This window comes from Amblyraja radiata, chromosome 35 (assembly GCF_010909765.2).
Source record: "Amblyraja radiata isolate CabotCenter1 chromosome 35, sAmbRad1.1.pri, whole genome shotgun sequence".
Lineage (NCBI taxonomy): Eukaryota > Metazoa > Chordata > Chondrichthyes > Rajiformes > Rajidae > Amblyraja > Amblyraja radiata.
The window spans coordinates 3,877,837-3,897,570 of record NC_045990.1 but is presented as its reverse complement, the minus strand read 5'-3'; the positions used below and the strand labels follow the sequence as shown (position 1 = coordinate 3,897,570).

Sequence of the window (19,734 nt, the reverse complement as noted above, 5' to 3'; positions counted from 1 at the left end):
ACGCACGCGCGCGCGAGGCTTCGGAGGCTCAATCCAGCGCTAAATGCAGCTCAACTGCCTCATCGAGTTAACTAACAGCCCTGTCTGGACTGACGGGATACCAGCGCTGCTTCTCCGCGCAAGCCCAGGCAGGTTAACCTGGCGGGGATGTCGCCCACCTCTCAAAACATGGGGGGGACGTGTCCCCTCTGGCCCCCCCCCCCCCGGGTTTTCCGCCCCTGGTGTGTAGGATGGTGTTAATGTGCGGGGATCGCTGGTCGGCACGGGCTCGGTGGGCCGAAGAGCCTGTTTCCGCCATGTATCTGTAAACTAGATAAACATAAAATGTTTCAGTAACACAGGTGGCTGTGTAGCCATGGATTATTATATAACTTTGAAGAAAATTTGATATGTATTTGGAGAAGGAATATTTTTAAAAAGAGCAACACTGGGAAGGGTAGCAAGGTAAGATTTGAGTAGTTGAGTTTGTCATATGCACAAGTACGATGAAGTTGAGAAACAATTAAAATATCGCTAGCAGCAGCAGAGGCATGTAGATTCAGGCAACACATAAAAAACATACATTACAGATAAATCATATATGTCACATTCTCCGAGACAGAGAAAAGAAAGACTATGCAACAATAAAACACGATGATAGTGTTAAACATAATTAGAAAACAAGTTAATGTGTGAGAGAGTTTATGCACAAATGCCTGTATGTGTATACACTCTATACCAAGAGTTCCTGGAAGCAGACAGTCTCACAATACAAGCTAAGACAGTTTGGGCAGGAGATGGATTTCTTAGTTCTGCTCTTGATGAATCTTTGTAATTGTCTTGACCACAGATGATGGTGGAGACCAAATTGCTAAATATATTTAAGAAGGATTCAAGACACAAAAGGCATGCGAGGGCCTCAAGAGGGAGGATCACGGATCAGTCATGATAACATTGAATGGTGGAACAAACTCAAAGGGCCAAATGGGCCTTGTCTTCTTTTCTACATCCATATAAGGTTTTTATGCCTTGGTGAATGATACCTCACCAAAAAAGTTGAAAATCTTTTGGAATTCTGTTCTGGGAAGCAGTGAAATCAGGAGAGCTGTGCATCATTCTTGGAACACGACCCATTGGCATAATTTCCTTATATTTTGTTCTGTATTCTCCAGTTGAACCGGCCCTTGGCACTTGCTGCGTCTACCTGGTCAATCCTTCTCAGAGGTTGACAAAGGTGCTGGAGAAACTCAGCGGGTGCAGCAGCATCTATGGAGCGAAGGAAATAGGCAACGTTTCGGGCCGAAACCCTCGGGTTTCGGCCCTCGGGTTTCCTTCGCTCCATAGATGCTGCTGCACCCGCTGAGTTTCTCCAGCACTTTTGTCTACCTTCGATTTTCCAGCATCTGCAGTTCCTTCTTAAACAATCCTTCTCAGAGTTTACTGTGGTTCGATGAGATCACTGCTCATCTAGCAATCTGCCGATTATTTACTCGAAACAACACATAAAGCTTTTCATTGTACCTCGGTGCACGTGACAATAAACTAAACTGAACCGAACATAGTCATCCATTTACTACCTCACCGTATTGTCAAATGATTTAAACAGCCACCTGCAGGTTATTACGTTGCATATCTGGCAGATTGACTTAAAAAGGCTTGCAGAATTCCAATAGATTTTCAACTCAAATGCTGGAACAAGTTTACCTCAGTCGAGGATTGACACCTGCGGTTGTACATAGGATTGTGAAAGCCACTGCAGACTCATGCATTCATGGAAGTGGTGAACATTTATGGAGCTTTTGGTTGCACAACTCTTCAAGGAAATAACATTGAAGTCAACGTCAGCTGATTAAGTTAAACTGGCAGATGATGATTTGTGCTATATCTCAGTTGAGAATTATGGGCGAATAATGTCAAATAGCCTAAGCATTCTGCGTAGAAATGAACAAAAATCAGGGGGATGGTCATGAAAACTGTCTGCAATGATCATACTCAGCACTTTTCAGCTTTGTAGACATCATGCTGAGCCCATCGAGTTTCTTTAAGGTGAATTATGTGAAGAAATGTCATGTCTATTTGTGTACACAGGCATGGCTTTGCGGAGCTAAATCAACATAGCAACAAGCAAAGCATGACTTGGATTACAAGAGGCTTGCCCCGAGCTTGTTGTGACCTAACCAGATAGCAAATGATTAATTCTGCCAACAACCATTGCTGTGGTGTCATTCAGCTTGCATGATTTGAGCTGCCCAGTTAGACAATACACCATATGATTACCTATGGAAATTATCCATGGTTATGAGGACCATTTGATATGGACGAGGGAGTACTCACTGCATTGCTATTGAATAAACAATTCTCCTTTTTAAGGCAGAGATAGATAGATTCTTGATTAGTACGGGTGTCAGGGGTTGTGGGGAGAAGGCAGGAGAATGGGGTTCGGAGGGAGAGATAGATCAGCCATGGCGGAGTAGACTTGATGGGCCGATTGACCTAATTCGGCTCTTATCACTTATGAACATGAACTTTGAGTCTGAAGAAGGGTCCCGACCCAAAGCTTCACCTATCCATGCTCTCCAACGATGCTGCCTGACCCGTTGAGTTGCTCCAGCACTTTGTGTCAGAATTTCCTACCCTTTCTTCGTTTATTTGCTTGCACTGTTACTTCAGGGAGCATGTATTCAAATAAAACATTAAAAAAGAATGTAGGACATCCCAAATGCTTTTCACATAATAAAATTTCCTGACAGTGGTCATAGTTATAAAGTAATCAATAGCAGTATTCAGTTTGTGTGTGGGTAGCTTGCGTAATAGCTGGCTGTTCGTGATTCAAGCAATTTGCTTTGATGGTGTTTAAGGAACAAGTATTGCATCAAGCTATTGGTGGAGTGCTTCAGCTTCACATTGTGTGTGTCTTTGGTATAATTCAGAGAGGGCAGACACTTTGTTTAACATCCAATGGTGTCCTGGAATATACCACTGCCTTAGTCTCACTGCCAAAATGTGGCGACACTTGTGTACTGCCTCGGTGAGGTCTCCTACATGATTTCACCAGGTTGTATGCAAAACAAAAGGCATTTCAGCTTTCAACCCAGCGGTAGGAATATTGATTTCTCTAACTTCAAGTAACCCTTGCATCCCCTCTCTCTCTATCCCTCCCCCACCCAAGTCATTACACTAGCTTTAAAGCTGTCTTGTTGAGTTTCATTGTCTGTAATTCAATTCACCTAGACCACATTTAACAATAGCCTGTTCCCTTTATCATCGTTACTTTTTTTTGCATATCTTTCATTCATTTGTTCTATATCTCTCCATATCACCATCTACATCTCTCATTTCCATTTCTCCATGACTCAGTCTGAAGTAGGGTCTCGACCTGAAACATCACCTATTCCCGTTCTCTGGAGATGCTGCCTGACCCGCTGAGTTACTCCAGCTTTTTGTGTCTACAGGATTTCACCGAAGATAGACACAAAATGCTGGCGTTACTCAGCGGGGCAGGCAGCATCTCTGGAGAAAAGGAATGGGTGATGTTTTGGGTTGAGACCAGGTATTTCACTGCACTGAGGTCCATCTGACAAGGAAGTAGGATTGAATCATTGAAGTGCTGGATTGTTAACTTGTTTGATAAGGCTTTTGGCTCTACAGTGCATTCTTGTGGCTTGGTAGCTTCACCGAGCAGCTGCTTGTATTCCTCATAATGAACTTGTGGTTGCTTTCAGATCTGGAAGTGCAACATTCCCGAGAGGTCTGATCACTGGTGAATACGGCCATTTGGAATATCTCCATTTGGATATTCTCATCAATGTGTTAAAAACTCCAACAGGATGTGTTCCAACAATTATTTAAAAATATATTTGCGTGTATGAAACATCTGTTGTTTTGTATTGCCAGTAATTAAATTTTAAGTAAATGCTGCTTTTACAGATGAATCCAGTCTAATAAGAGCAGCATCATACATGGAGCAGTAACCACAAAATCAATGATAACCAGAAATAAAAATAGTGGAGTAGCTCAGTGGGTCAGGCAGCAGCTCTGGAAATGTGGATAGATGACGTTTTGGGTCAGGTTCCTTCTTCAGACTAATTGTAGGTGAGGGGAGGGGAGGGGGGGGGGGGGGGGGGGTTGATTGGAAAACGGGTGGACAAAGGCCAGAGGCGAAAAGAAGATAAAAGGCTGTCAGACAAGGAGAGAAGAGCCATGAAATGTGATGCTGGAGGAAAGGAAATATGTGGATGGGGGAAATGGGAAGGGGAAAGGGGGGCAGATAGTGAGCGAAATGGATGAGCACCCAGGAGGGGCATGGGGTAGAGAAGGGTGGAAAAAAGTGAGGGGTAGGGGTTGTTACTTAAAATTGTAGAGTTCGATGTTCATACCATTGGGTTGTAAGCTACCCAGGGAATATATAAGGACTGAAGAAGGGTCTCGACCCGAAACGTCACCCATTCCTTCTCTCCAGGGATGCTGCCTGTCCCGCTGAGTTATTCCAGCATTTTGTGTCTATCTTCGGTTTAACCAGCATTTGCTGTTCCTTCCTACACAACATAAGATGCTGCTTCCTCCAGTTTGCGTGTGGCCTCACTTTGGTCATGGAGGAGACCAGGACAAAGGTCGGTTTGGGAAGGGGAGATAAAATGGTCTAACAGGCCAACAATAGCCAGCTCTTTATTTAATCTCTGCAGTTGTGGAATTAATGTAGTCCTGTGCATCATAATGACATGGAGCCCTTGAAATTGTTTTCATGTCTTCTTTGAATTGGATCTTATCCAAAATGTTTGCCAAACCCTTATCGATGTCCTCATGACATCACAATGTTTGTTTTGGCTGTGTGTTGCACCATCGCCCCTCGGGGACGAATAAAGTGCTTTGAAATTGAAATTGAAATTGACAAATTGAAACTGCACCTACAATTAAATATTAGCTTGCACGATATGCTCAAATTCATGCATACAGCTAAATCCAGGCAACATTGTCACTTACTGAGCCAAGGCCAGTAGTTATGAGTTTGTTTCCAAATGGTGTGTGTATCTATAAATCTATATAATCTATAATCTAGATATTTATATATGTATTTGTGGGTATGTGTGTGTGTATATATATATATATATATATATATATATACACACACTATGCATTTTTTCCCCCTTGTTTATTATATTAGTTTAATAATAATAATGGATAGGATTTATATAGCGCCTTTCTAATACTCAAGGCGCTTTACATCGCATTATTCATTCACTCCTCAGTCACACTCGGTGGTGGTAAGCTACTTCTGTAGCCACAGCTGCCCTGGGGCAGACTGACGGAAGCGTGGCTGCCAATCTGCCAGTTTAGTATAGAGACACAGGGCTGAAACGGCCCTACGGCTCACCGAGTCTACGCCGACTAGTGATCCCTGCACATTAACACCACCCTACACATACTAGGAACAATTTACAATTTTACCAAAGCAAATTCACCTACAAGCCTGTACGTCTTTGAAGTGTGGGAGGAAACTGAAGATCTCGTAGAAAACCCACGCAGGTCACGGGGTGAACGGACAAACTCCATACAGGCAAGCACTCCTAGCTGGGATGGAACCCGGGTCTACTGGCACTGTAAGCATTGTGAGGCAGCAACTCTACCGCTGCACCACCGTGCCGCCCTCTCCGGATCGTCTGTATTGTTTGCAGTGTACTATGTTTACATATTTTGTTGCGTTGCTGCAAGTAAGAATGTAATTGTTCTATCTGGGATGTATGACAATTAAACACTCTTGACTTGACTCTTGAAATCTGATCTGTGCATTTGTTTTTCCCTCTCCACCATAGACTGGCCGTTGATGTCGAGTCGTGAACATGGCGCTGTGCCCCTGCACCTTAACGCACACGGAGATTGAACTCGACGGAATCCATTCGTCAGCGGGGCCAGGTCTCCGAGTGCACCTGTACTGGTCGAATGAAGGCACGCAAGATCTTGTCTTCACAGATGTGGACATGGTTGCAGAGGACGTGTGCATTGTTGCCGCAGAGAAATGCTGTAAGGAAGTCTTTACTTTGCTCTCAGTGTTACTGCCATGTTAATTAATCTGAGATTAATTTTGAGAGTTATGCCCCTGTCCCACTTAGGAAACCTGAACGGAAACCTCTGGAGACTTTGCGTCCCACCCAAGGTTTCCGTGCGGTTCCCGGAGGTTCCCGGAGGTTTTTGTCAGTCTCCCTACCTGCTTCCACTACCTGCAACCTCTGGCAACCACCTGCAACCTCCGGGAACCGCACGGAAACCTTGGGTGGGGCGCAAAGTCTCCAGAGGTTTCCGTTCAGGTTTCCTAAGTGGGACAGGGGCATTATTTTCCCCAGTGGCTTTGGAATGAAACAGATTGTTGTATTTTGGGGAGGAGGGGGAACTGAGATGTGAATTGTGGTTCTTTGTTGGATAATTGTGTGTGAAAATGGGGTAGTGGTGAAAATGGGGGAAATGGCTGCTGGCCTTGGTGTGGGATAGGATGCATCACTGACATTTGGATGCCCAAGGGTTAAATACATTCTTGTACGTTGTTCATAAGTTATAGGAGCAGGATTGGGCCATTCGGCCCATTCAGTCTACTCCGCTCACCTCTTTCCATCAGGAGCTGGTCCCTGCGCATTCGAAGCAACGCAATGCAAGCTCAGTGTCAGACTTCTATTGCTAGCTGTGTAAACTCAACCCCAAAAACCTGAGGAACAATTGAAGACATGGTCTAATATTATGGTGTATTTATTTTTCTTTCAAGCAATTTCCCCACTGTGTCATAGTCTGTACGCTCTATGTGACCTCAAAGAAAATCATTGGTACCCCCCAAATCACATCTTCAAGATCAACAAGGACCTTTGTCTGACCCTACATTATCGCATGAGGTACGTCAAGAGTCAAGAGTGTTTTATTGTCATATGTCCCGGACGTGTGTTGACATTGGATTATTCATTACTCGCATTGCTTACCTTACTATTTTTAAACCATCTTTATTGTTTATTCTAGCCAAATGGGCATACTGGTAGAAACGGTTTTAGTTCACCGAGTCCACGCCGACCTGCGATCCCCGTACACTAACACTATCCCACACACACACCAGGGATAATTTACAATTTTTACCGAAGCCAATTAACCTACAAACTTGCACGTCTTTGGAGTGCGGGAGGAAACCGGAGCACCCGGGGAAAACCCATGTGGTCTGAGGGAAGAACGCACAAATTCCATACAGACAGCGCCCGTAGTCAGGATCGAACCGGAGTCTCTGGCGCTGTAAAGCAGCAACTCTAACGCTGCACCACCATGTTGCCCTGAAATTCCATGGGAGCTTCTTGAATGTGCACAACCTTATTCCGTATTGTCAAGTCCAATATCACTGCTTCCTTGCCTGCCTGCCTCTGATTCCAATGGGTCCACAGGTGTATCATGATGCAGAGATTTTTAAACCATCATCATCTCTGTATAAATTTCTTGATAGTTTTTTTTCCACATGAATATTGTCCCCATGCCTATATCCTTGTTAACAAAAGTTTTCCTGTGTCCCTCGTTCCTCTGCTCTTCTCTTCACACTCCCCAGCTTTGCTTCTACAAAGCTTGCTGTTCCTTTTCAATTACCGTCCTGAAGTTAACTTGCTCTCACAAGATGCTTACAAGTGAACCACAGCTTCACTCCTACTATTGCCCAGTGTTCCTGCTTTGTCGCCACAAAATGCTGGAGTAACTCAGCGGAACAGGCAGCATCTCTGGAGAGAAGGAATGGGTGACGTTTCGGGTCTCCTTCTTTCCAGAGATGCTGCCTGTTCCGCTGAGTTGCTCCAGCATTTTGCGTCTATCTTTGGTGTAAATCAGCTTCCGCATTTCCTGCCGATACATTCCTGCCTTGTACCTCTGTTGTACCTCTGTTGTGCCAATATCAGACAGTAAACTATAATGTGGAAGCATGCAATATTTGGCCAGCCTTCCTACCGTGAGTCACAAACTCCTGCTGGAGATTATACTGGCAGAGCTGGGAGGCGTGGGATTTCCAGGACGTCAATGCTGCAATTTGGCTGAGTGCCCCACGGCTGTGAGTAAGATCCTGGAGAGCTGCTGGTGTCTGTGGAATTGCATCACATTTCCAGAGAAAATAGCGAGCTTTTCAAAGAAGAAAGGTTTAGGTAGTTCAGTTTATAGTCACATGTACCGAGGTACAGTGGAACACTTTTGTTGCGCGCTAACCAGTCAGCGGAAAGACAATACATGAGTACAATCGAGTCATTTACAGTGCAGAGATACATGATAAGGGAATGACGTTTAGTGCAAGGTAAAGCCAGCAAAGTCCTATCAAGGATCATCCGAGAGTCACCAAAGAGGTAGATAGTAGTTCAGCACTGCTCACTGGTTGTGATGGGATGATTCAGATACAATACAATACAATACAGTTTTATTCGTCACATTGCACATAAAGTGCAAGTGAAATGAATATGTCAGCAGTGGTACAATGATAAAGAACACACAATACACAATAAAAATTTAACACAAACATCCACCACAGCATTCATCACTGTGGTGGAAGGCACAATATTTGGCCAGTCCTCCTCCATATACCTGATAACAGCTGAGAAGAAACTGTCCCTGAATCTGGAGGTGTGGGAAGAAGTAATGCCGGAGACAAACAGAAACACTGTATTTTCTTGCCTGATCTGTTCACACGTTTCTTACATAAATGTTTAATTCTTGGTGATTGCCACTTTATTAATGGTTTCAAATTTGGCTTACCCATTGATACACCCAGATTCAGATAGACATAACAAGATTGGCGTGTGAATGTTCTGGGCGTCACCTATACATAATGTTTTGTGTTTGCAGGTTTTATTTCAAGAATTGGCATTGCATGACTGAAAAAGAACCGAGGGTGCATCGATGGTCTCCAAGGAAGAGCGATCCTGAAAAACCTGACCAGGGCAGCCCTCTGTTCGATCCAATGTCCCTGAATTACATCTATGCACAGGTGGATTGAGTTCTTGGCATGTTTTTTTTAATTAACCCTCTAATTTTTCATTGCCCTGTGGTGGGCTTGGTGCTAGTGGAGAGGAAGGTTGATGAAATACACATGATAAGTGGTTCTGCTAATAACACGTTTCCCTAACTCAACAGTCATGAATTAGGGAACATTACTTGTGCAATGATACCCTATTAAACATTGACCTTTGTTAGACAAAAAAGCTGGAGAAACTGAGTGAGTGAGGCAGCATCTATGGAGTGAAGGAATAGGCGACGTTTCAGGTCGAAACCCTTCTTTGACCTTTTGTATTTTTGGGCTGCAGCTTCAAAATTAGCCTGTTGGAAAATAACCTTTACTTTTATACATCCTGTAGGCAACATAACTTTGTTATTACAACTCCCTGCCACACACCCTAACTGCTTTTTTTCTCCATTGGCACTATTATTTTTATCATGCGATTTTCTAAAATGCACGGCCTCTTAGGAAAGCACCTATTGCATTATAGCAAAACTACCCTATGTCAAGGTCTCTCAATGAATTCAGGGACAAAGGCTAAATTAAGAAACATAGGTCTTTACATTTCTCAGTCACTCACAGGTGAAGCTTTTTGGCTGTCTATAAGATTGGTGATTGCACATTCAAATTTCCTATTTTTAAGTTTAAGGTGAGAGAGGGGAAAGATTTAAATGGAACTTCAGTGGCAACATTTTCCACACAGAGGGTGGTCAGTATATGGAACGAGCTGCCAAAGGAGTTAGTTCGTCAAGTCATGTTTATTTGTCACATACACATACGAGATGTGCAGTGAAATGAAAGTGGCAATGCTCGCGGACTTTTGTGCAAAAAGACAAACAACCAAACAAACTATAAACACAATCATAACACACATATACCTTTACATAATAAATAATGGAAGGAAAAACGTTCAGTAGAGTTAGTCCCTGGTGAGATAGGCGTTTACAGTTGAGGCAGGTACTATCATATCACTATTATAGTTGAGGCAGGTACTATCACCATATTTTATAAGACATTGGGACGGGTATGTGGATAGGAAAGGTTTAGAGGCAAGTGGGACTAGTGTAGATGGGGCATCTTGATCGGCGTGGGCAAGTTGACCGACTGTCCAATGTACACTAGTCCCACTTGCCAGTGTTTGACCCAGATCCCTCTAATATGCATTTCATCAACAGTTTCTGAGTTTTATCCACCTTTCCTTCTGACTATTGGTGCTTCTGTATCCTTTCAGGGTAAATACGACTTCATAAACGGCATCGCGCCGCTCCGGGAATCGCTGAAAGAGCAGGACATGCACCTCTTCCAGAACGAGAGTCTGGGAATGGCTGTTCTTCACCTTTCCTACATCGCAGTGCAGAGCAGCCGCTCGCTTGGGGACGTGGCGAAAGAAATCAGGTGTGTGAGCAAACACGCAAATAGTTCATGAGTTCATTAGTAATAGGAGCAGAATAAGGTCATTAAGTCTACACCGCCATTCAATCGTGGCTGATCTATCTTTCCCTCTAAACCCCATCCCCCTGCCTTCGCCCCATATTCTCAGAAGCACTGTGCTCATTGCGGTTCGCGTGTGTTGACACAAAGTGCCCCCGCAACACGCTGGAATGCAATGCTCGGATCCTAATAATCAGATTGATGTCAATATAGGACGTAAGGGCACTGGAGTAATTGGTGTTGAGATTTCATTGCTTGAGAGGCGGCCCAGTGCGTGGTGGAGCAAGAAGGAAGGGAACAACGAGAGGATGTTTCACCAACCAAGGGTTTCAAGGGAAAGCTTGTCGCACAGAACGTGGTGTCGAAAGAGGAGTTGTAGAGTATTACAGCACGAAACAGGCCCTTCGGTCAACTTGCCCTTCGGTCAACTTGCCCTTCGGTCAACTTGCCCACGCCAATCAAAATGCCCCATCGACACTAGTCCCACTTGCCTGTGTTTGGCCCATATCCCTCTTAGCCTTTCCTATCCATGTACCTGTCCAAATGTTTTTAAAAGTTGTGCTAGCACCTGCCTCATCTACCTCCTGGCAGCTCGTTCCATATACCCATGTGTGGAAAATGTTGTCCCTCGGATTCCTACTAAATTTTTCCAGTCTCTCACCTTAAACTTTAGAGAAAATAGGAAAATTCTAAACTGCACTGAAAGTCTTTGAAACAGGTTAAAGGTGGGAATGCCTGCATGGGATGGGTGAAAACTGAAAGGCAAGTCACCAGGGATCTGGGTTTCCTTGAATGTTCTGTCATCTTATTTAAGCTTTGTTCAGTAGATGTTTTCATTGATCAGCCTCCTCTGTGCTTGTCTATCAGTTTTAAGGAGTGCATCCCAAAGGCGTTCCGGATAAAAATTGAGAAAAGCAATCCCCTGACTAGGATCCGCCTAAAACGAGGTTTTCGGAAATTTGTGCGGGGTTTCCAGCTGCCTACCACAGGTTCCGGAAAGATGATCCAGCACGATATTGTATTCAAGTACCTCTCCACCTTGGAGAACCTCTGCAGCAACTTTGGAGGCGAGATCTTCCAGGCTCTGTATTTGGAGGTTCAGCCAGAAGGCAACAGGACTCCTTACATTAACGGCCGGTGTTATGTGAAGACCACAGAGGCCCTTATCTACCCCACACAGAGTACCCAGGAGTGTGAAGTGTTGGTGACTGGCACTGAGGGCATACAGTGGAGAACAATGAAGAAGGAGGTAAGCGCTAAGCTTTAGATTGGTACAGGATGTGTAGATTAGATTGGTACAGAAGCGAGACTGCTTAAGAAGACAGTGTTAAGTAGTTGCCCTTTATGTGGTGACTATTTGCATACCTTGGGTATGCAAGCAAAGAATTTCACTCTGACTTGTCACATGTGACAATAAAGCATTCATTCATTCATTCATTCATTCATTCATTCATTCAGAGTTGTGGATTATGTGCTCTAATTACAGATTGCCAGAGCAAGGCTCATCAATAGTTATTTCTAATTTGCTTCCTTGCATTTTTGATTGTTATTATTTTCTCTGTGTGCCAAGGGCATCATAAACAGTTTCAGTCCCTGCCCCTGCACGAACCAAACAAGAGCCTTCAACTGAATGAACTCTGCCTGATATTCTTGCTCAAGTCAAGTCAAGAGAGTTTATTGTCATGTGGCCCAGATAGGACAATGAAATGATTGCTTGCTGCAGCACAACAGAATATAGTAGGCATGAATACAGAACAGATCTATGTGTCCATATATATGTGTATATACAGATCTGTATATACACATATACACACACACATAAATAAACAGATAAATAAACACCTCAATGGTCTTGTTGGTTATTAAGAGAAGCAAAGATGCTGGTTTATACCAAAGATGGACACAAAGTGCTGCGTCAGGCAGTATCTCAGGAGAAATAGGAGATGCTGTCTGACCCGCTGAATTACTCCAGCATTATGTGTCTGCAAATGCTGATATCCTCTTGGGGATTCCTTGAAAATACCAACATACCTCTGGAGATCCCTTGCAAGTCCTGACATGTTCCTAGACTTGCCCTGCAGGCCGTAGTGTGTTCGCTGGGACTCTTGCAAGCCTTGACGTGTTCCCTGGGATTCCTTCTAGCCATGACATGCTCCCAGGGAATACTTGCAGGCCTTGGCTGGCTCCCTGAGATCTCCTGCAAGCCCCAACCTGCTGCTTGAAATTCTTTCAGGCTGTGACATGCTCCTTGAGATTACTTGCAAGCCATAACATGCTGCCTGGGAATCTTTCAAGCCTTAATGTGTTTCCTGGATTCTTTCAAGCCCCGAGGAGCTCCCTGGGATCCCTTGCAAGATCATGTGCACTTATTGTGCCCTTTTGCATCTTTCCAAATGTTTTAGTTTAGAGATACAGTGCGGAAACAGGCCCTTCGGTTCAACGAGTCCGCACCGACCAGCGATCACCCCTTACAGTAGCACTGTCCTACACACTAGGGACAACTAGGGACAATTTACAATTACACCAAGCCAATCAGCCTACAAACATGTACGTCTTTTGAGTGTGAGAGGAAACTGCAGCACCCAGAGAAAACCCATGAGGTCATGGGGAGAACGTACAAACTCCGTACAGACAGCCCTCGTAGTCCGAATCGAATCTGAGTCTCTGGTGCTGCAAGGCAGCAACTCTACTGCTGTGCCACCGTGCCGCCCAGTTCTAATGCACTTTACACCAAATTAGAGTCATTTTAAAGCTGCCTGCAGTAACAATTTTGTACGTAGCTGCTTCAGTTAACATTGTGTTATGTAATGTGATGACATGCTTCATGGACGTTGCTTTGGGGATCGCCATTGGTCAGTACCCAGGATAGCTTCCCATTCTTCAAAATAATGTCGTGAACTTTTGTTTTATTTCATGGAAAGTGCCCAAAATTCTGGTTTAATGTGGCGTGTGATAGGCGTCATCTCCAACTGTGTCGCGCTCGCTCAGATCTGGGGAATTGCTGCCTTCTGTTACATGCTCACTTCTTCAACATGGATATAGGTTGGAAGAGAGAATGCTGCCATTGAGTCATAATAGTTTTATTCTACTTGCAAATGCTTGTAGACTTAAATCTAAACTGTTTGTTATTTTTTGTCTTTGGACCAGCAACTCTCTTTATCATGAATAAATTCCCATTAACAGCTAAGTGTCCTGTTTTGAAGCACGGTGCTTGAATTTGGATCCATCTCTTCTTGCTCTGTGCCTTCTTTCTACATAGCCTCCACCCATCAAAAAGACAGGATGGAAGGGAAAGCCTGGAGACCACGGGAATAACAAAGTAAATGAAGCAATGGAGTTCACTGAGAAGCCATGGATATATTTCTGTGATTTTAAGGAGATTACGCATATTGGCATCTCTGAATGTAGAGTCAGCGTTCATCGACAGGATAATAAGTGTCTGGTGAGTGATCATTTTCTCCTTCCGATCTCTCTTTTTGCTTGTGTATGTTTTCACAGGGGTTCCCACCTTGTCGTTTGTTGTACTAGTGGTCAGTGGCCATATGTGAGTGTTGGATACTTATGCGATCTACAGAGGCCTGACATACAGATATTGCTCAGTTCCACTCAGGTTTGGGATTATTCCATGTGGCAAATTTCCTTATCTACACCTGGACTCCCTGCTGCTTTGCCTGTACCTCAGGTTAGGTCCTGTGGTTTCAGCAGAACCTTTAATAATAATAATAATGGATGGGATTTATATAGCGCCTTTCTAATACTCAAGGCGCTTTACATCGCATTATTCATTCACTCCTCAGTCACACTCGGTGGTGGTAAGCTACTTCTGTAGCCACAGCTGCCCTGGGGCAGACTGACGGAAGCGTGGCTGCCAATCTGCGCCTACGGCCCCTCCGACCACCACCAATCACTCACACACATTCACACACAGGCAAAGGTGGGTGAAGTGCCTTGCCCAAGGACACAACAACAGTATGCACTCCAAGCGGGATTCGAACCGGCTACCTTCCGGTCGCCAGCCGAACACTTAGCCCATTGTGCCATCTGTCGTCCCTGTAAAGCTTTAAAGTAGCTCTTTCTTCCCAATAACCCTTTCTGGCTTAAGCCCTCCCTTCACCACCTCCAGTTTAAATTCCATTTGGAATATTTTGGAGGACCAAGAAACCAAGAACCAAGAACCTTCAAGTTGGGATAACACCGTACTGGAGTACCTTGTGTAGGAAGGAACTGCAGATGTGTAGGAAAGAAGTGCAGATGCTGGTTTAAATTGAAGGTAGACACAAAATGCTGGAGTAACTCAGCGGGACAGGCAGCATCTCTGGAGAGAAGGAATGGGTGACGTTTCGGGTCGTGACACTTCAGGTCTGAGGAGGGTGGGAGGAAACCGGGGCACCCGGGTAAACCTACGCAGGTCACGGAGAGAACAGACAAACACTGTACAGACAGCACCCGTAGTCAGGATCGAACCTGGGCGCCTGCCGCTGTAAAGCAGGAACTCTGCCGCTGCGCCACCATGCTGCCCAGTAAGAGAAAGGTGAACTGCTTTTTAGTTCATGTGTGGAGGAGCGTGGTTCCGTGTCTTTGAGATTTGAGAGCATGATTAAATAGTTAATCCATATCAATATCTTTTTTCTCTCTCATGGTGTGAAGGAGTTTGATTTATTCTGAGGTGGAACCTACTTTAAGTGAAATTACTTTTATTCTGAATGCTAGTTCCGAGTAAGAGCTTTGCCTCCCTATTCAATAAATCTTTCAACAGTGTGTCAATTTGTTGACAACCACCCTTTCTATTATGGCATAATTTGGAGCAGTTATTGCTAAATTGAATATGTTGCAGGCAAGTACTTGCAGTGTGACACAGGACACAGTAAGATTTTCAGTATTGATTTGGCTGGCTTTTAGCTCATTACTTTAAAATCTAATCTATCACTGAATCTTTCTTCAGAATTTCTCTATTCTTTCGACTTTAGAGATACAACGTGGGAAACAGGCCCCCCGCCCACCGAGTCTGTATTGACCAGCGATCGCCCCATACACTAGCACTAACCTACAAACTAGGGATAGTTTACAATTTTACCATAGCCAATTAGCCCACAAACCAGCATATCTTTGAGTGTGGGAGGTAATCTGGAGCACCCGGAGAAAACCCACGCGGTAACAGGGTGAACGTACAAACTCCGTGCAGACGGCACCCTCAGTCAGGATCGAACCCTGGTCTCTGGCGCTGTAAGGCAGAAATTCTACCGCTGCGCCACTGTACAGCTCTAATTTCTTGCATCACTGGAATCCTTTTTCTCCAGAGATGCTGCCTGACCCGCTACTCCAGCACTTTGTGTCTATCTTATGTCAGTTTTTTAACTGTGACCCAAAGGGGTTGCAAACACATTAACCTGTTTGGTGATGTTTCCCTGTCGGACGGGAGGTGGATTCATCTTGCTCACCAGCCACCTGCATCTTAACTGTTGGTGTCCACCACCCACTCAGCTGACATTAGACTGGCACATGGAGTTCCTGGGCCCAGACATGGTTCCTGAAGTCAGAGATATAGAAGTGCCCGAGGAGCAGCCTTGCCCCAAATGAGAGAAAGCAAGTGGAGAGAGATGGGTAGGAAGTGGAGGGAAAGGAGGAATGGAAATCCAGAGGTGAGTGGAGGGTTAGAGTGGTGAAAGTGCGAGGAGGAAGGAGGAAGGGCATTACTTGGAGTGGGCTGAGAGAGATGGGTTAATGGAAGAGGAGATTGAGAAGGAGATAGCTGGGGAAAAGAATGAGGGACTGGGGGAAAGGTTGTGGGCGAAGATATACGTGCATCAGCCTGCATTGAACTTGGCTGCTCAATGGCATCTATCTATACCGGTTGAGTTGGTGCCCAGCATTTATTCTGGTTTTAACTGGGTAATAATAATAATAATAAATTTTATTTAATGGGCGCCTTTCATACATCTCAAGGACACCTTACATAGTAATCGGAATAAAAACATATAATCGGAATAAAACAAGTAATTAAAGACATCACAGTGACACAAATTAAAAACAGAATTCAATCCAAAAACAGAAAATCAAAAACACAGTAGTGATGTGCAAGCTTGGTTCACTACTTTATCCAGGTCAAGATGATTTGCGTGCTAGTATTACCTTGCTGGCATGTAAGTAGCATTTTAATATTAATATTTGGGTTGGGTCATGTCCGGAAAATATTGAGTTAGGTCAGTTTTGGGATTGATTTCAATTTTGTACTAAGAGTGTGTGTAGTCAGAGTGCCTCTGCTTGCAGGAACCTGCTCAGAGTTTTCTCAAACTAGTTTTTGTTACATTTTTTAAATATTTATCATGCTGTGTTTCCCAATCCTCTTCCTGCTGATGCAACACTTCATTTTAGCGGATATTCATGTGAAAAAACTGAACGCACAACATAATAATCTCTCAACTGTAGAACGTAGATAACATTTCTTATCATTGATCACATTTATTGTAGAGAAATATTTAAAGAAGCGCACTAAGGATTACCAGGATCAGGGCTGAGAAACACTGTGAAGAGAGTCAAGAGTCAATATGTTTCGGGAATGGTAAATTAAATTCTTGTCGCAGCTTCACAGGCATATTAACACAATATGCACCAAATAAATATACAATAAATTATCAGGGTCTGAAGAAGGGTCTCGACCCAAAACATCACCCATTCCTTCTCTCCAGAGATGCCGTCTGTCCCGCTGAGTTACTCCAGCATTTTGTCACAAGGTCACAGGGAAAAGGTACAAACCCCTACAGACCGTAGCCATAGTCAGGATCGAACCTGGGTCTCTGGGGCTGCAAGGCAGAAACTCTACCCCTGCGCCACTGTGCCGCCCACATGAATGACATAAACATGATATTTTTTAATTAACGAATGTAAAATGTAATTTATCTAAAAAAATCTAATTTAGAAATGAGACATTTGCAGTTTGTTAATGCTAATTCCTTTCTTCTTGGTATCTGCAGGACCTGGTGCTGACCTGTCATAACATTGCACTTTCCTTTGCATCGCTGATTGATGGCTACTCTCGCCTGACGACCGACTCACACCATTACCTGTGTCATGAGGTGGCTCCTCCACGGGTTGTCCTGAGCATCACCAGCGGCATCCATGGGCCAATGCAGTAGGTGTCAGCTTCATTTTATAATCATATCTTTTAGTTTTAGAGATAGATACAGCGTGGAAACAGGCCCTTCATCCCACCAGGTCCACGCTGACCATTGATCGCCCACACACGAGTTGCATGTTGTCCCACTTTCGCATCCTACACACAAGGGCAAATTACTCAAGCCAATTAACCTACCAACCTGCGCGCCTTTGGAAGGTGGGAGGAAGCCGGAGGACACGGAGAAAATTCTGCTCCTATCACTAATGAAAACCCACAGGGAGAACGTACAAACTCCACACAGACAGCACCCGTAGTCAGGATTGAACCTCCGTCTCTGGCGCTGTAAGGCAGCAACACCGTGCTGTTAATATAATTTATGATTGTGTTTATGGAATTGGTCGACATTGGTGGTTTGCTTGAATTCCTTGCGTTTAAGTCTCCCTATGACAAGAGCCCCTTTTTGCAGTCCTGTTGGACATTCTCAGAAAGGATACTGCATATAATAGATGTAGAGAAAACCCTGCTGTGTGCTGGCTCGTCAAATAATTCAGAGTGGATGTGGTGAAATATAGAATGAGATGCATTATCATATGACTTGGAACATAGAACATCACAGGAACAGGCTCATCAGCCCACAATGTCTGTACTGAACGTCATGCCAAATTAAACTCAATTTATCTGCCTACATGTGATCCATACTCTTCCATTCCCTGCAGATCCATGTGCCTATCTAGAAGCATTTTAAATGCCACTATTGTACCTACCTTGTTTTACTTATGTAGACATAAGAAACCATATATGCTGGTTCACAAAATACGAGACACAGTGCTGGAATAACTTGGCCCAGCCCCAAATGTGGCCTATCTATGTCCTCTAGAGATGCTGCCTGACCTGCACTTTATGTTATTTTATTCATGTTGTGGCTGAGATGTAAAGATCAAAATGAAAGTGGACCTTCAATCTTTTGCTTCCTATCCCCACAGACCGCACTATGTCACCAACAAGCTGCGGAGAGAGGAGAACAAGGATGGGCTTTATGTGCTGCGGTGGAGTGCGTTAGACTTCAACAAGATCATCATGACGGTTGTGAGCAAGGAGAAACCTGAGGTACGTGTGGTCATAGGTTCACAAGTGATAGGAGCAAAATTTAGGCCACTCGGCCCATCAAGTCTTCTCCGACATTCAATCATGGCTGATCTATCTTCACCTCTCAACCCCATTCTCCTGCCTTCTCCCCATAACCCCTGACACCCGTATGTTTGTGTGCTGTTTGCCCAGCTTGTGCATCAATTGGCATTCAATGGGTGGGTGTGAGTCGATGCTCTGTGGAGTGGAAGACTTTCTACTTGACTGTTTCCAGGTATACTTGAATGGCACATTGGGTCTGATTAGAATGTGCAAACGGCTGAGATGCTGAGGAAGAGGCTGGGTGACAGGTTAGAGTTGTTTTCTTGCCACTACTCAGGCCAGCTGAGGACATGTTGGTCTGCTTTTCCCATGTATTCATGTTCTATGATGCTGCCTGACCCACTGAGTTACAGCAGCACTCTGTGTTCTATGCAAGATTTCAGCATTTGCAGTTCCTTGTGTCTGCATTTCCAGATAGGAAATCCTCTGCATTTTCTAACTCCCCATTCCCAACAGTGGTGTCTTGTAATTGAGTGCACATGAAAAGCCTCATCTGTTTATCAGTGATCAACACCAGGAGATTCTTTATCCACCCGGGACACAAGAAGGAAATGGTCTCATTTCATTTTCGAGTAATGTTGTAGCTGTTGCCACGACAAGCAGCAGTTGGTAATGAGTAGCATTGGAAGGTGGGAACCAGGCCTGGAATAACATGGAGACTTTTATAAACAAAAGCTATATCAACAATGGTCTGTTCGGTATGGATTTTTAAAATCAAAATAATGGAAGAATTAGATTGAGGAATCAAAACTGTATTAAAATAATTATTGAAGATCGGGATTTTCTTCACCCACCATCATAAGGATTTAATGTTTTTTAGTTGTATTTTTGCCATGTTTTTAAGTATTTAACTTTGGAAAAGTAGGAAGTCCATTTCATGCTGTGTGATCTTACACATGAGGAAATGGGGCTTGAAGGAAGGAACTGCTGATGCTGGTTTACACCAAAGGTAGATACAAAAAGCTGGAGTGACTCAGCGGATCAGGCAGCATCTCTGGAGAAAAGTAATAGGCGACATTTCAGGTCATAAGTGATA

General features: G+C 44.1%; 1 protein-coding gene across 2 annotated transcripts in view; it reads left to right on the top strand.

The window, feature by feature from the left end:
- Window positions 1-19,734, top strand: part of tyk2 (tyrosine kinase 2) — a 74,739-nt gene that overhangs the window by 29,043 nt on the left and 25,962 nt on the right. For both annotated transcript variants that reach the window (XM_033012190.1, XM_033012191.1), the window contains exons 2-9: window positions 5,790-5,997; window positions 6,731-6,854; window positions 8,815-8,956; window positions 10,197-10,360; window positions 11,264-11,645; window positions 13,656-13,838; window positions 17,368-17,525; window positions 18,494-18,617. In XM_033012190.1, the coding sequence (XP_032868081.1) occupies window positions 5,817-5,997; window positions 6,731-6,854; window positions 8,815-8,956; window positions 10,197-10,360; window positions 11,264-11,645; window positions 13,656-13,838; window positions 17,368-17,525; window positions 18,494-18,617 (1,458 nt within the window). In that variant the 5' untranslated portion in view covers window positions 5,790-5,816. The remainder of the gene's footprint in view (window positions 1-5,789; window positions 5,998-6,730; window positions 6,855-8,814; window positions 8,957-10,196; window positions 10,361-11,263; window positions 11,646-13,655; window positions 13,839-17,367; window positions 17,526-18,493; window positions 18,618-19,734) is intronic.